Raw genomic sequence first — 12,865 nt, 5'->3', positions numbered from 1 at the left:
GTTCTTGATAGATTTTAACAGTGTAGATACGCGATTCTATACATAAAACACGTAACTACCGTGCAAAAGCACATTAGGAAGCTGTTCTTCCTCCTTCAACCCTTCAATCCATAGTTTGATCCATTGCAGCCGAGGACCATGCACAGCGTATCCAATAGTAGCGTGCTGCATCAGCAGCTGCAGATCGCCCAGGCCAAAATAGTCGCCCTCCAACGAGAAATCGGCAACCTCGCCAACAATAATTACATCCCTGAAGAGCACGACGACAATCAACACGACGACGACCAAGACGACGACCACGAACACGACCATACAGATGCTCATAATAGGCAACACCACATGTCGGAAGATGTAGATGCTAGTAGAACTATGATGGTCACCACTGCTACCACAATCAGCACCAATAACAGTCCAACTCATATCAATGGTCGAAAGTCTCCTGCTGCAATATTACGAGACGACGATATATCCAGTGGTGAGTGTACAATCATTTATTGAGCATTATCTACATGTTATACTGGTAGTCGCCACTCGCTTGTTGGACAACTGGCATGCACACGTTTACTCACACTTCCCATAAACTTATCGCAGAGGTCGCTGCTGCTACCGACGAGTTATTGACTAGGATACGTGATCCAAATGAGCTGCTGCAAGTTCGGCTCGAATGCATGAACTCTATCGCAAAGCTCATCAAAAATGTCCACCAAGGTGCTATTTCTACTCCTGTTCCTGTAATAGCTATCCTCAAAAGGTACTTTTCACTCTCGTTTATGGTTGCCAACGTCGCCGTCCTTATGGATCATTGCTTCAACATCTTTCGTGACGTTTTCGCAGCCCGGTGCTCATTTGATCTCACAAGTCCTCCCTTTCACAGTTTACGAATAGCTCTCGTCGATACCTCAAAGGATGTCCGATCCCATGTATTCAGAGTCCTACGACATATATCTCTCGATTCAGACATGGTGCAATCCATGTTAGATATACATCTGGACCTCTTTATAGTCAGAACCTTGACTCGCGATCAGCGATACGATGCTGAACGGGAGCAAGCTCTGAAACTTATCAGAGGCTGGATTGATGCCCCTGGTGGGGCCGCCATACTACCTCAAAGTCTGGTTCGAATGATGGTAGCTCTTGCCGAGCAGACGGATGAAAAATTTAGGACGGTTTGTGCAGAAACCCTTAGTGAATTAGGTAGGCTATTAAAGGAAAATTATTCGGAGGCGTTTAGGGTGACAAACTGATGAAGGTGGAGAGGACAAAGTCACACAGGATCTTTTTCGAAAGGAGGAAAAAAACGACGCGCCCTTCTTTCTTACTCCCAACCATTTCATCTATAGCAATCCGAAATCCTGAACTACTGGCACTATCGGGAGGCTTTAAAGTCCTCATCCAAGTCCTGTTGGAAGGACCACCAGAATTAACAATGGCATTAACTTCGGCTGTCATCCACATACTGGATTCTCAAGTAACGAGAAAGTACCTACGTCCTGCGGTAGAGCTAGAAGCTGTGATATCACACTTCACGGATGTATATTCCAAAGGCCCGGCTCATGACGAGAGACTGAACTCTTGCTCAAGAGTTGTTATCTTCTTGTTGAGAGGGTGGACGGGTAAGAGCTTGATGTCGCTCTTATTAGCATCAATTGGCCTTTTAAAAACGTAAATTGATGAATCTCAAACTGCCCCATTTCTTCCCCTGCTAGGTCTGCTGTATATGTGTATGGATGATAAGAGAGCTATTAGGACTATAGTAGAAGCTTTGCGATTGCCCACTGACGAGACAAGGGTATGGGGATGTTCCAAGTTGCAGTTTCGCGCGGATGCCCTCGCTCACACTTTTTATGTTGTAGAGAATATTACTGGAAATGTACTTTGTAATCTTCCAAGTAGGCCATCCCCGTAAATCGTCAGAATCACCGAAAACTGGCATACCTGGAACGGACGATATACTATCTCGCCTTGGACCTTCACCTCGTTTCCATGGCCGTACAAACCTCATAGACCAATTCGTAGCAGTCCTACTACTCGTATTCATTGATGCTGGACTACTGGAAGCTCTAGTAGAACTAGCTCAATGTGGTAGTAATAAGATTGTTGTGTCAAAGGCTACGCAGCTTATAGGAGAGTTGATTGATTTGGGAAATCGGTTGCTTCCTTTACAATTTGGTGCTAAGATACAGGTAATTAGTGGTAATTTCATTCTTTAGCGCACATATGCTGAGGTTCCTGATGATGATTTCTCGCTGTAGTCACTGCCGTCTCTCTTCAAGTTGGCATCCAACTTTCAAGATCCATCTCAGAGACATACGGCTGCCGTCGCTCTAGCTCATATCGACAATATTCACATGACCAAGGATAAGCTTATATCTTCGGTGCTGAATAGTGAATCTGCGAATCAGTGAGTTTGTCTATCTTTCTGTAACTTCCCATGTTTTTGTCGCCATACGATGTTTATATGTTTCTGTCTTTTCAAAGGATTACTGAAGGCCATCTAGTTTATGGACGAGTCATTTCAAACCGAAATGAAAAAGTACAAAGACAAGTCGATCATGTCAAGATTCGGATTGGAATGCAAATTGATGATATGCATTTCAAAAATTTGTTGGCTGATACTCAGGTACGCACAAAAAAGTTATGATGGAAACACTATCTTCATGTCCTCGCCAACCTATCTTCCCTTTCCTTTTACAACCACTACTGCCAAACAGCTCTCAGCAAACGAACAAGGGCTGACCAAAGACTACACAAAGTGGAATTGGGATGCCATACTCGAACTACTACAAGGCCCACTTCTCAATCCGAAACGTTTAGACGAAGCGACGAAAAACACTAAATTTATTAAACGTCTCTTGGCCTTTTACCGACCTCAAAATCACCAATTCTCAGATATCCGTAAAAACAAGGCCAATACCAAATATGTGAGAATTGGATGTGAGCTTCTCAAGACTCTAGTAGCTTCTCCTGAAGGTGTTAGGATATTGAGTGAGAATAAGCTTCTGGAGCAGATTGCAGAGTGTTTAGCTCAACTGGATCCGGTAAGACATGTGATTTGGGTCTGATGTGAGCTTCTGACATACGAGTGCGGTCATTTAGTTGATTCATAACCTTTTTTGGTTAGATACAACATGCTGCGATGCCCGGAGAGCACATGTTTTCCAAAGAAAGGATGGAGAAGTACTTGACTGGGGATTACTTTACCATGTTGGCTACTTTGAGTAAGAGTCAGGACGGCGTCAGGTAACCTTTTACAACGTTTTGTAAGACAAAAAAAATCTGGGGTCATGAACTCAGAACACATCCTTTGAATCAGGCTTATGGAACGATTTAAGTTGTATACTATATATTACCATCTGACTGAACTTCGCAGTCGTGATGATTTGATTCGGACCATCATTGAGAGTATGGATTACAACTTGTAAGTGCTGGCAGTACAATCTTTTTTGAGATGTTGTTGTCGAACTGACTGCATTGTTTTCTGTCCTTTGCAGTGATGGACATCCTCGTGTTATACTGTCCAAAGTGATGACGTCGGCCTATAAGGTGCGTATCACTGTCTTCAGATGAATCCGTCAATGTTTCATCAGCACAAAATTAACGCCATATATTCATAGCACATTCGATTATTTGCGACAAATCACCTACGGTCATTGCTGCGTAGTGGTGTAGTAGACTTCTCAGTTTGGGGTGTTCCTCTACTTGTTACCCAGGTATGGCATTAACTACGAAGTATCAAAGGTATTCAGCGACAAAACCATTGATTATCCATGAACTCGAAATAGCTGTATGATCCTACGCCGGAAGTATGTGAACGAGCTGTAGCTGTTCTAGAGGAAGCCTGTAACGACAGACAGAATCTGGAAGCTGCTGTACGATTACGACCTAGTCTGGATTCGCTAGGAATTGTAGCTCGAGACTTGTTCCTCAGGTAGCCCAATTATAACTGCAGTTGATTTTTTCTGTAGAATCAAACACTAAAATGATATCCTTTGACTCGTATCAGCCTATTGTCGATACCGAGTGGGTTTGCATATTTGAAAGAAGTCGGATATGTAGATCGGGAGATGGACTACTGGTATCAAGTAATAATCGCTTTCTTTGTCCCTTACCTTTTGGGTTGTTTCTCAAATTTTCCGAAATAGGAAGGGAACGAACTATACGTCACACTGTTAGAGGTCTCATTACCTCTAGCTGTATTTGATACATGGAAATCTCCTGCGCCATCCACCGATACATCACCTGCAAGGATGGTCAACCCACCAGATTTGGAACTGGAGGAAATGTATGTTGATGAATATTTATTGCGTGCCTTCTTGATCTTTTTTTTTCCTTGTCATCACCGACATCATGACGTGGAGCTTATAAGAAATGTACTATGCTACTTTGTAGGGAAGGACTAGCGACAGCACGCCCACATTTCTATGGTGAATTGGCCAAGACCAAGGAGGGATGTGCCCTGCTACAGGAAAAAAGGCATTACAAGGAATTCGCAGGCTTCATACGGAAGCATGGATTTGCTACGTATCTGGTACCTGCTGACTTGGTTACGCTGAAGGCAATGCTGTGGGCTATGGTATGATGAGTCAATTCACTTTGAGTTTCGACTTTTGTTTTCGCTCACCCAACACTAAAACAACCTTGACCAATTCTAGGGTAAAATTGGCTCTTCAAAGCTGGGTTTAGCGTTTTTAATTGAAGAGGACATTATCAAGGTCATTGTTGAGATGGCTGAGAAATGTAGTATATTGTCACTTCGAGGGTAAGCGGAAAATGCTTCGTATTTTCACTAACTTTTCTCCCGCGCCTTTTTGCTCAACTGAAATTCCTTTGTATGTCCTCGAATAGAACGGCGTTCTATATCATCGCATTACTGGCAAGGACTCCAGAAGCTGTTGAAATTTTGGAAAAGTACGGTTGGGAAGCCGTTTCCCCTCCAACAACCAATATCTTGAATGGGCTTTGTGTGCCTAGAGATATTTCAAAGTATTTAGTGGTATGTGCACACACCAAAGATACGATTTCTCAAAGACAAGGCATCACGAAGAATCATGCCAGACCCCCATCTCTTACATTAATTTTTTATCGGTAGATTCCGCACTGGTATTATATTGCATCGTGGCCAAGACATATGCTACGAGTGCAAAAAGTATTGGAAATGGGTAATTTTGATTCTGTTGAAGAGGAGGTTCTCAAGAGCATTGGGAATATGAGTAACCATATTTTGGCGAATAATGCTTCCAAGTCATTGTCAAAGTATGTCAGCGTGATCGTGTAGTGGCTCTGTTTTGCAAAGATCGTGACTGACACAAAGTATGCCTCATCTTTTACTCATAGGTTACGACACGACCAATCATCCTATTTCTCAAAAGTCGAATTATACATGCAAGTGATGAGAATGCTGTCATGCTACCATTACCGTTTGACAGCACGCAAATTCTTACAAGAAGTATTCGAACGAATATCCTTCACACCATCAACGCTCGAAGTGCTTGACTCTCTAGCCCCCTTATCTCCCTCCCTAAGTCAAGTATCGAATAGCGCTGATGGTGTTGCTGCACCAACAGACGATTTCTCAGGAGAACAAGATGGTTGGGACGACGCCATATACTCTGCCAACGCCAACATGAGTCCGAATAATAATAGTGGAAGCGGAGTTGCTAATAATGATGGAACTGGTGCTGCTGCTGTCGCTGTGGTTGGAGGAGCTGATCAGGGAGGACAGAAGCAGCAAGGTGGTGGTGGTGGAAAGGCAAATGATAGACCGTTACCTGCTGAATCGAATAGCAAGGATAAGAATGATACGAGGCAGAGTCTGGTACCTCAGATGACTATTCGTGGGTTTGTGGTTGCGTAGAGTTCAGTAGCTATTTGTAATTGTAAAGTGTTAGTTATTGCGTATGTATAGAGTCAGGAAATGGGAAGATGGAGTTGGTTTGGAAGTTCTCTCACCGACATAGTCTTGAGAAGTTCAAGACTATGTTCGGTGTGAATGTCTGTGATCAGTGTGTTATATTCAGATAGAGCAACACTTCTACTCGCCAGCATCACTTTGTTCTCTCTCAACAATCAAGGTGACGAAAAAGGAAATTGGAGACGGTCAGAAACCATCAAACTTGGCAACATCTTGTAGATACAAGTATTGCATCAATTTTTTTCCATGCTCGCAAAATGCATAGTAATGTGATTGCGAGATGATTTGAGCGTGAAAATGTTTGTGTTGTCACAAGTTAATCTTGACGTACAGTCAAATCAAGTCGTTGATGAAGTGCAGTCGCAGTTAGTTTACCGTAATCGCAGTGTATGTATGAGCATGCTGTCCCTTGAATTCTCCTGGTTTCGCTTCATGGTCTGTTAGCGTCCTTCTTGGGTTTGAAACATTGAAACATGCCGTATTTGAAGTGCAGAGCATCATTGAGCCATTCCCAAAACTTCCTAATATATGCGAAGAGCGAGGCCGTCCTCATGCTGCCATTTCCACCTAACACCCCGTGAATCATCTAACAGCTGTGATGGTCTCGCTACTCTAAACTCTATACCAACATCCAGTTTCTCAGCAGAAGAACAAGGAAGCTGGAGTGAGTACATCAGCCAAAGCCATTCTCTGCATAATATATTGAAAATGGCGTTGCTAGCAATGGTGGAACTGGTGTTGGTGTTGGCGTTGTGGCTAGAGGAGAGCTGATGAGGGACAGCAGACAGAGTTGCACGGAGCTAGCTGGTGAATGAGAAAGCGTTAACAGCACATGAAGGTACATGACAGACCGTGACTTGCCGGCGCTTCATCGAAAAAAAGGATTAGAATGATAGTGGCCTGGGCCGAATGCTCCAATGTTGCTTGAGCTAGGAGATTGGAATGTAGGCAGTTTCGCCCAACTTCTGGCCCAAGGTTTTGCAAGACGTTATTAAATATTGAATCACTCCATACGCTTAATTCTTGATTCTTAAATGTTGGATCAACTTTTCAGATCAATAGTTAATATTACATATATTGCCCATTTTAATCCAAATGTCGACCAGCACACTCTTCATCAGACTCTCCAGACCATTTTTACAAGTCTAAAACATACTCTGAACATTTCGGGCAAGGTCCATGCTGCAGCACAACACCTCTGAGAAGCATGCCAGTTATCCCGGACCCTTTTACTTTACGTTCTACTGACGTAGGTGGTGGTGGCTGTTGCACTTGTTTCCTAGATGGTGTAGTTTGCGGTATTGTATCTCGTTCATCGTATCCTTGTTGCAGTTGAGATTGTTGCTTCTTGGTATTTTTGTTGGTGATGAATCTGTCTGGTGTTGGTGATAGGATTGCTGAAGTAGCCAATGATTCAGCTATTTCCTGTCCCGAGGTTCTGTTCACGCGAGAAACAAGCCTGTCCATCTGGTCTTGCAGTGCCCTGATTTGCAGAAGGATAGAGAGGAGGAGGGAGGGTTGTAAGTACACTGGGGAATTAGAAAGTGCAAGCATTCTTGTTTCTTTGCTGTCTCATAATATCGAAAAATGCCGAAACCACCAAACTCACTTTCTCTCTTGATGATATAAGCTAATATAATCAGATACCACATCAACTGTGCGGATAAAGAAACAATGTGTGAGAAACTTCATCATCGTGAGAGGGGGAAAACCCAAAATGTCCTTCTGAATTACCTTCAGCAGATAACAGCGTATTAATCCTCCTCTCTTCAGCCAAAGCACCTTCAGCATTTCTACATCGTCTCTCCAATTCACCTAATCGAGACCGCAAACCCTCTCCATCATTATACAATGCAACCAGCTTTTGTTGCTGCGAATGATACTGCTTTTCGTATTGTTGTATCAGGAGTGCTGTGTCACCGTCAGATGCACCATTGCCACTATTACTCCTACCATTCTCTTGGTGCACAGGCGTCATTATAGATGATGGTAGTATTGGTATGGGTATTGGATCTGTTTGCTGTTCTATACTAGTCATTGTCGGTATAGCAGCACTGGTAGTCTGTATGTTTTGACTGCTACCGCTACTAGTACCACTGTTATTACTATTACTTGTATTGGGTACTGGTGATGATGGTTGAGTGTTTTGAGCACTGCTCGTTCTGTCTTCATCTGAATCCACACCAGAATCGGTTTCTTTGGAAGCCATTTCACGTAATTGTTCACGTAGTGTCGAATTCTCTACACGGGCGGCGTCTAATTCTTCTCGTGTCCTCATTAAAGTAGTTCGTAGATTCAAGATATTTAGAGCTTCTGGCGGTGTTGCAATTGTTGACGTAGGATTTGTATCGATGATGGATTGTAGTCGCTATGCAGATGAGGAAAACGTGAGACTGGAAACACATACAAATGCATGGAGTACGTTCTTTCCAACCCACTTCATGCCTTTCATACCTGTAATTCAGACTGATACCTTCCAATATCAGCTTGATACTGAGCAATCACTTCAGATTGCTTTTCTATCTCTTCTGTCTGTTGCTGCTGATGTATTTGCTGATTCTGCAGCGTCTGACTTTGCTGATGACTCTGTTGATTTGACTCGCCTACAACAGGAGTAGTCACCGCTACTCTCCTCCTCTCCATATCTAAGGCATCAGCAAGACCAGCTTTCTGATTCGACAATTCTATGATCCTCTCACGTAATTCAGCCAGCTGCTGAATCAATTTCTTATTCTCCACCACCAATCTACTGGTTCTCTCATTGGAAGCTTGGAAAGCTTCAGACTGTCGTTGGGCCTTTTCTATCTCGGTCTTTTGTGCTTCAATAGCCTTTTGCAGGTCCGCTATACGTTGAGACATGCTTGTTTTTAATGTCTCGGCCTCCTTTAACGATGCATTTAGAGATTGTGTTTTGGTTGTAAGGGATACAGCTTCACGAGCACGTTCAAGGACCTGAGCCGACAGAGTAGATAATTGAGATTCTGCATGGGTTTTAGCAGCTCGTTCGGTCTCTATTTGCGTTGTGTAGGATGATATTGAGGATTCTAGTTCGACCTGTTTACGTTTAGATTCAGCTAGCGATAATGACAATGTTTCAATCATGTCTTGCTTTTCTTCTACTAGTTTTCGGGTATGCTGGAGGTCTTCGTAGACCTTGTCTGTCGAGGTTGGCATTGATGAGGAGGTGGCTGATGCTATAGAAGCTTTCAATTCCTGGATGACTACATCACGACCAGCTAATTGAGCTTGCAAGTCTCTCTTTTCCAGAGACAATCTATCGGCTGTTTTCCTTGACTCTCGTGTCTGAAGCTCCAGCTTTTCGACTCGATTCTTGAGAGACTCTTCTCTGACACGAGCTTCATCCACCTGTTGTCGTAGTACGGCGGATTGATCTGATATTGAGGGTGTTATATGACGTTGCTGCTGTTGTTTTTTTATAGATTCGAGGTCTAGAGCAAGTTGTTCGTTTTCGAATCGTAGTTGAGCACGCTCAGATATCAATAGAGAGATTGTTTCACGCATCGAGCCTACATCAGCGTGATTCTCGGCTCCCTGAATTTGATAGATTCGTGAGTTGCAATACTATGTTGAATCCAAAGGAGCAGAGTGTACATTTCCGTTAGTTGTTGACACGTTTGACGGGCTGTTTTGAGGAGAAGTGGCGTCTGCCACAGATTCACTATATATAAATGTAGACGTGTCAATGAAATGGTCAGCTCTGATAGGAAAATGAGTGTGTGCTCGTACAGTCTCGATGAGAGCAAATCGTGATGTTGTGAATTTTCGAGAGCAGCGACATCGAGACCAGCAGCAGCGGAAGCCGGGTCGTTCGATATTGAGTTTCTGCTTGGATACATGCTTCCGACTGAGGTGGAACTGCTCTTTTGCTGGAATTTGGCAAGCTAGTTTGTCGAAAGTGAAGGAGATTGTTATTACCAGATATACTAGGAGATCATAGCAGATGCAATAATACTGATCGTTTACCTTCTTTTTGGCGGCGAGCAAGAGCTTCTCCCTAGGGTCTGCCATCTGATCTCCTCTTCCCAATCGTTCAGCAAATTGTATGAAACTGCAAGAATGTGCACATGTTGCATTGGGCTAAAGTGAAAAAACCAAGCAGAATAATTTGTAGTTCGGTAATTCACGCGTCAATATGATCGTCCATGCGCTCTCCAAACAGTGTTGATAGTAAATAATACAAGTCTTATGGATCAAGGGGTTGAAGTGTAGTTGTTTGAATTCCCTGCTGTATGTGAGACTAGTATTTGTCGTGACGAAAGAACAGAACCCAAATATTCTCACGTTGATACACGACACTGCCGTTTTTTTCTCTAAGGAGCACCTTCTTCACTCCTTATTCAAACTCAGTCACCCTCCTACACCCAGCGTGAATTGAAAAAACAAGATAATGTATCCAAGCAAGGAGAGTCTAGAAGGACGGCAAGACAAGGTCCTCGCTACATTCAATGCCTTCCTGTCTCTAACAACGCCAAACACGGCTGGTGATGCGTAAGTTGACAATTATGTATTGTTTAGAATATGTTGATCTCTCGTTAACGTACATGTTATTAGGTCTTTGATCCAAGAAAAGGAATCTTCTCTAGATGCTCTACTATCGCTGCTGAATCCGGAATCTGGATCTGCAAAGAACTGGTCTGATGCATGTAAACATGAAACATCACACATTGCACTTCATATCATCATTACCCTGGGACAAACACTCACCGCCACGGTACCATCCATTTGTTAGTAATATGCAAAGCATTTGAATGTATCAAAGTCATGGGTCGTGAAAAGGACGGTTCAGATCCACTCTACACTGATCAAGTATGGATTGAGTTGAAGACCAAGAAAAAACCATGCTATGGATCAAGGTGAATAACACACCGTGTCGCTCATAGGGAATCAAAACACTCTCGTATCACGCTGGTCTAGTCTCCACGTCGACAGTACCAGTAGACTCGCAACGGTCATTAGAAGCTATGAGGTGTCTAGCAAACATCCTCCTACTGGAACCCGAAACAAGGTTACCATTCACGCTGGTCGCGGGCGTGTCTTCTCTTGCCAAACACATTCAAGTAAGTTTAGGGGGAAGAGCACAATGGCAAAAAAAACCGTTTGAAAAGTAGCCGATGAGACAGTCCGCTCGACAGTGTGCTCATCACTCTTCTTCTAATGTTAGAATCCTAATCTATCACTAGACTGTCAGTTCTTGACATACAGGCTCATATTCCTAGTCACCGCAAACAATGTAGAACAATGTAATGATTTGATTGCCTTCCCAAAAATGGCTACTATTGCTCTAGATGTAAGTGCCGACACCAAAAAAAACTCATGACCACTATGTTCTTATTCAATTCGCTGATTTACCACTCTTTCTTCCTCCTTCCGCATTAGCATGTCAAACCACTTGTAGCAAAAGCAGTGTCAGCTACATTAACACCTGGCGATAAACACATGATGGTGTTGGGTGAAATATTTAAAGTAGTGTTTAATATTGTCTCGGCTTTCGAAACTGCTGAAGATCCAGCTCAGAAGCCTATAGTTCAGAGGACAACACAGGATCAGATTGATGCCTTCCAGACGTGAGTGCTGTGGATTCTCTGCGTTTTTGTGGATGATTGACAGCATGGTTTCATCAATGGCAAAAGAAAGAATGCCGTAACGCAGTTTATCAACATATTTTGAATAGGCTCGTATACTACGTAGCACAGTACGTAAAAGCCATTAAGATCCCATCGCCACCATTATCACCTCCTCTAACAACGGCCATTCATGCACTCATGAATGTGACTTCCCTCTTCTGGAAGGAAGCATACTTTGCCTCTAAAGACTATAGTGTACTCATAAGAGTCCTGGATTTGCTCGAACACACATTAGCGTTACAGATGCTTGTAAAGGGTGAAGGTGAAGGCGATGAGAATCCAGGATGGGAGACGGATTTACCACCTGTATTTATACTGCTGACGAGGATGACTAGAGCGGAAGAGGGTGCTAGGAAGATGATTAGAGGACGGCTGACTCCAGAGTCCATGTAAGCTCCATAGTGACGTATTTTGCAGACTTTTTTTTACTGTATTGACATACGATTTCCAATCTCTCATAGCGATCGCAAAAAGCATCTAAATGAAGGACATTCAATAACAAATTACATGATTCGTTTCATGACTTCAATAACACTACCGCATGTTCGAGAGACAGCATGCGAATTGCTCTTTGCTAGTTTTAATGAGAGTCGTAAGTTACTTGTGTTGGTGAATTCTTTCAATTCTGCTTTGTTGCCACCTTTATTTCATATTATGATTTTGAAACTCATACCAAATCATATATAGCACAAGACCTGGTAGCATACACAGGCCTAGGCCACGCAGCAGGTTTCCTAGTCCAACGCGGTCTCATGCCCTCAACTCTCCCATCAACATCTGCATCCTCATCGTCAGATACAATGGAAGTCGATCCCGTAACAGGTGAAATAAAACGTGATGAGGATGCCGAAGAGGCATGGAATAACATGACGGATGAAGAGAGGGAACAGGAAGCTGAAAAGATGTTTATGTTGTTTGATAAATTGAACAAGACGGGGATTATACAAGTGCTTCCTCAGCAAGGTGGGAACGGACGAGGTGTGGCGAGAGCGCTGGAGAAGGGGGATTGATATGGAAAGGGTTTGTAAGATATTATTAATGTTGTTGTGGTATGCTGGCTCAGTTGTAATAAATTTTACTATGGGCAAAGTACCGGATTTCTCTTTTGTGCAAGTTGGTTCAGGTATGTACTAAAATCGAGAGAGGAAAGAGCCTCATGGTCCTTATGGACCTGGATGTGATACAAAAAAATATGGTGCTTTAGATGCTGGGACATGTCAAGACCGGTGATTGGGACTAGCTGCGACAGTATCCATTTACTTCAAAGGTAACAGAACCTCGGTGTATGTTGTATGCACTTACGTCGAGG

The 12,865-nt window shown here is 43.1% G+C and overlaps 2 protein-coding genes across 2 annotated transcripts; both read left to right on the top strand.

Moving 5' to 3' along the window:
- Positions 1 to 138: 138 nt before the first annotated feature.
- On the top strand, positions 139 to 5,854 carry SmJEL517_g03313 (uncharacterized protein; the record flags this gene model as incomplete). Its single annotated transcript, XM_031169241.1, has 21 exons — positions 139 to 475; positions 592 to 751; positions 875 to 1,194; positions 1,341 to 1,613; positions 1,707 to 1,789; positions 1,854 to 2,183; positions 2,253 to 2,401; positions 2,479 to 2,620; positions 2,712 to 3,038; positions 3,122 to 3,240; positions 3,314 to 3,418; positions 3,492 to 3,543; positions 3,615 to 3,710; positions 3,783 to 3,928; positions 4,004 to 4,082; positions 4,143 to 4,282; positions 4,390 to 4,573; positions 4,653 to 4,759; positions 4,846 to 4,993; positions 5,090 to 5,253; positions 5,335 to 5,854. The coding sequence occupies 21 exons, from the start codon at positions 139 to 141 to the stop codon at positions 5,852 to 5,854; spliced, it is 3,981 nt and encodes a 1,326-aa protein (XP_031024774.1).
- A 4,465-nt stretch (positions 5,855 to 10,319) lies between these two features.
- SmJEL517_g03312 (uncharacterized protein) lies at positions 10,320 to 12,566 on the top strand (the record flags this gene model as incomplete). Its single annotated transcript, XM_031169240.1, has 9 exons — positions 10,320 to 10,420; positions 10,484 to 10,575; positions 10,662 to 10,738; positions 10,813 to 10,989; positions 11,094 to 11,219; positions 11,309 to 11,496; positions 11,604 to 11,945; positions 12,018 to 12,148; positions 12,244 to 12,566. The coding sequence occupies 9 exons, from the start codon at positions 10,320 to 10,322 to the stop codon at positions 12,564 to 12,566; spliced, it is 1,557 nt and encodes a 518-aa protein (XP_031024773.1).
- Positions 12,567 to 12,865: the final 299 nt, after the last annotated feature.

This window comes from Synchytrium microbalum (assembly GCF_006535985.1).
Source record: "Synchytrium microbalum strain JEL517 chromosome Unknown SmJEL517_scf0017, whole genome shotgun sequence".
NCBI classification, from domain to species: Eukaryota; Fungi; Chytridiomycota; class Chytridiomycetes; order Synchytriales; family Synchytriaceae; genus Synchytrium; species Synchytrium microbalum.
This window is presented reverse-complemented; position numbering and strand designations above follow the sequence as displayed.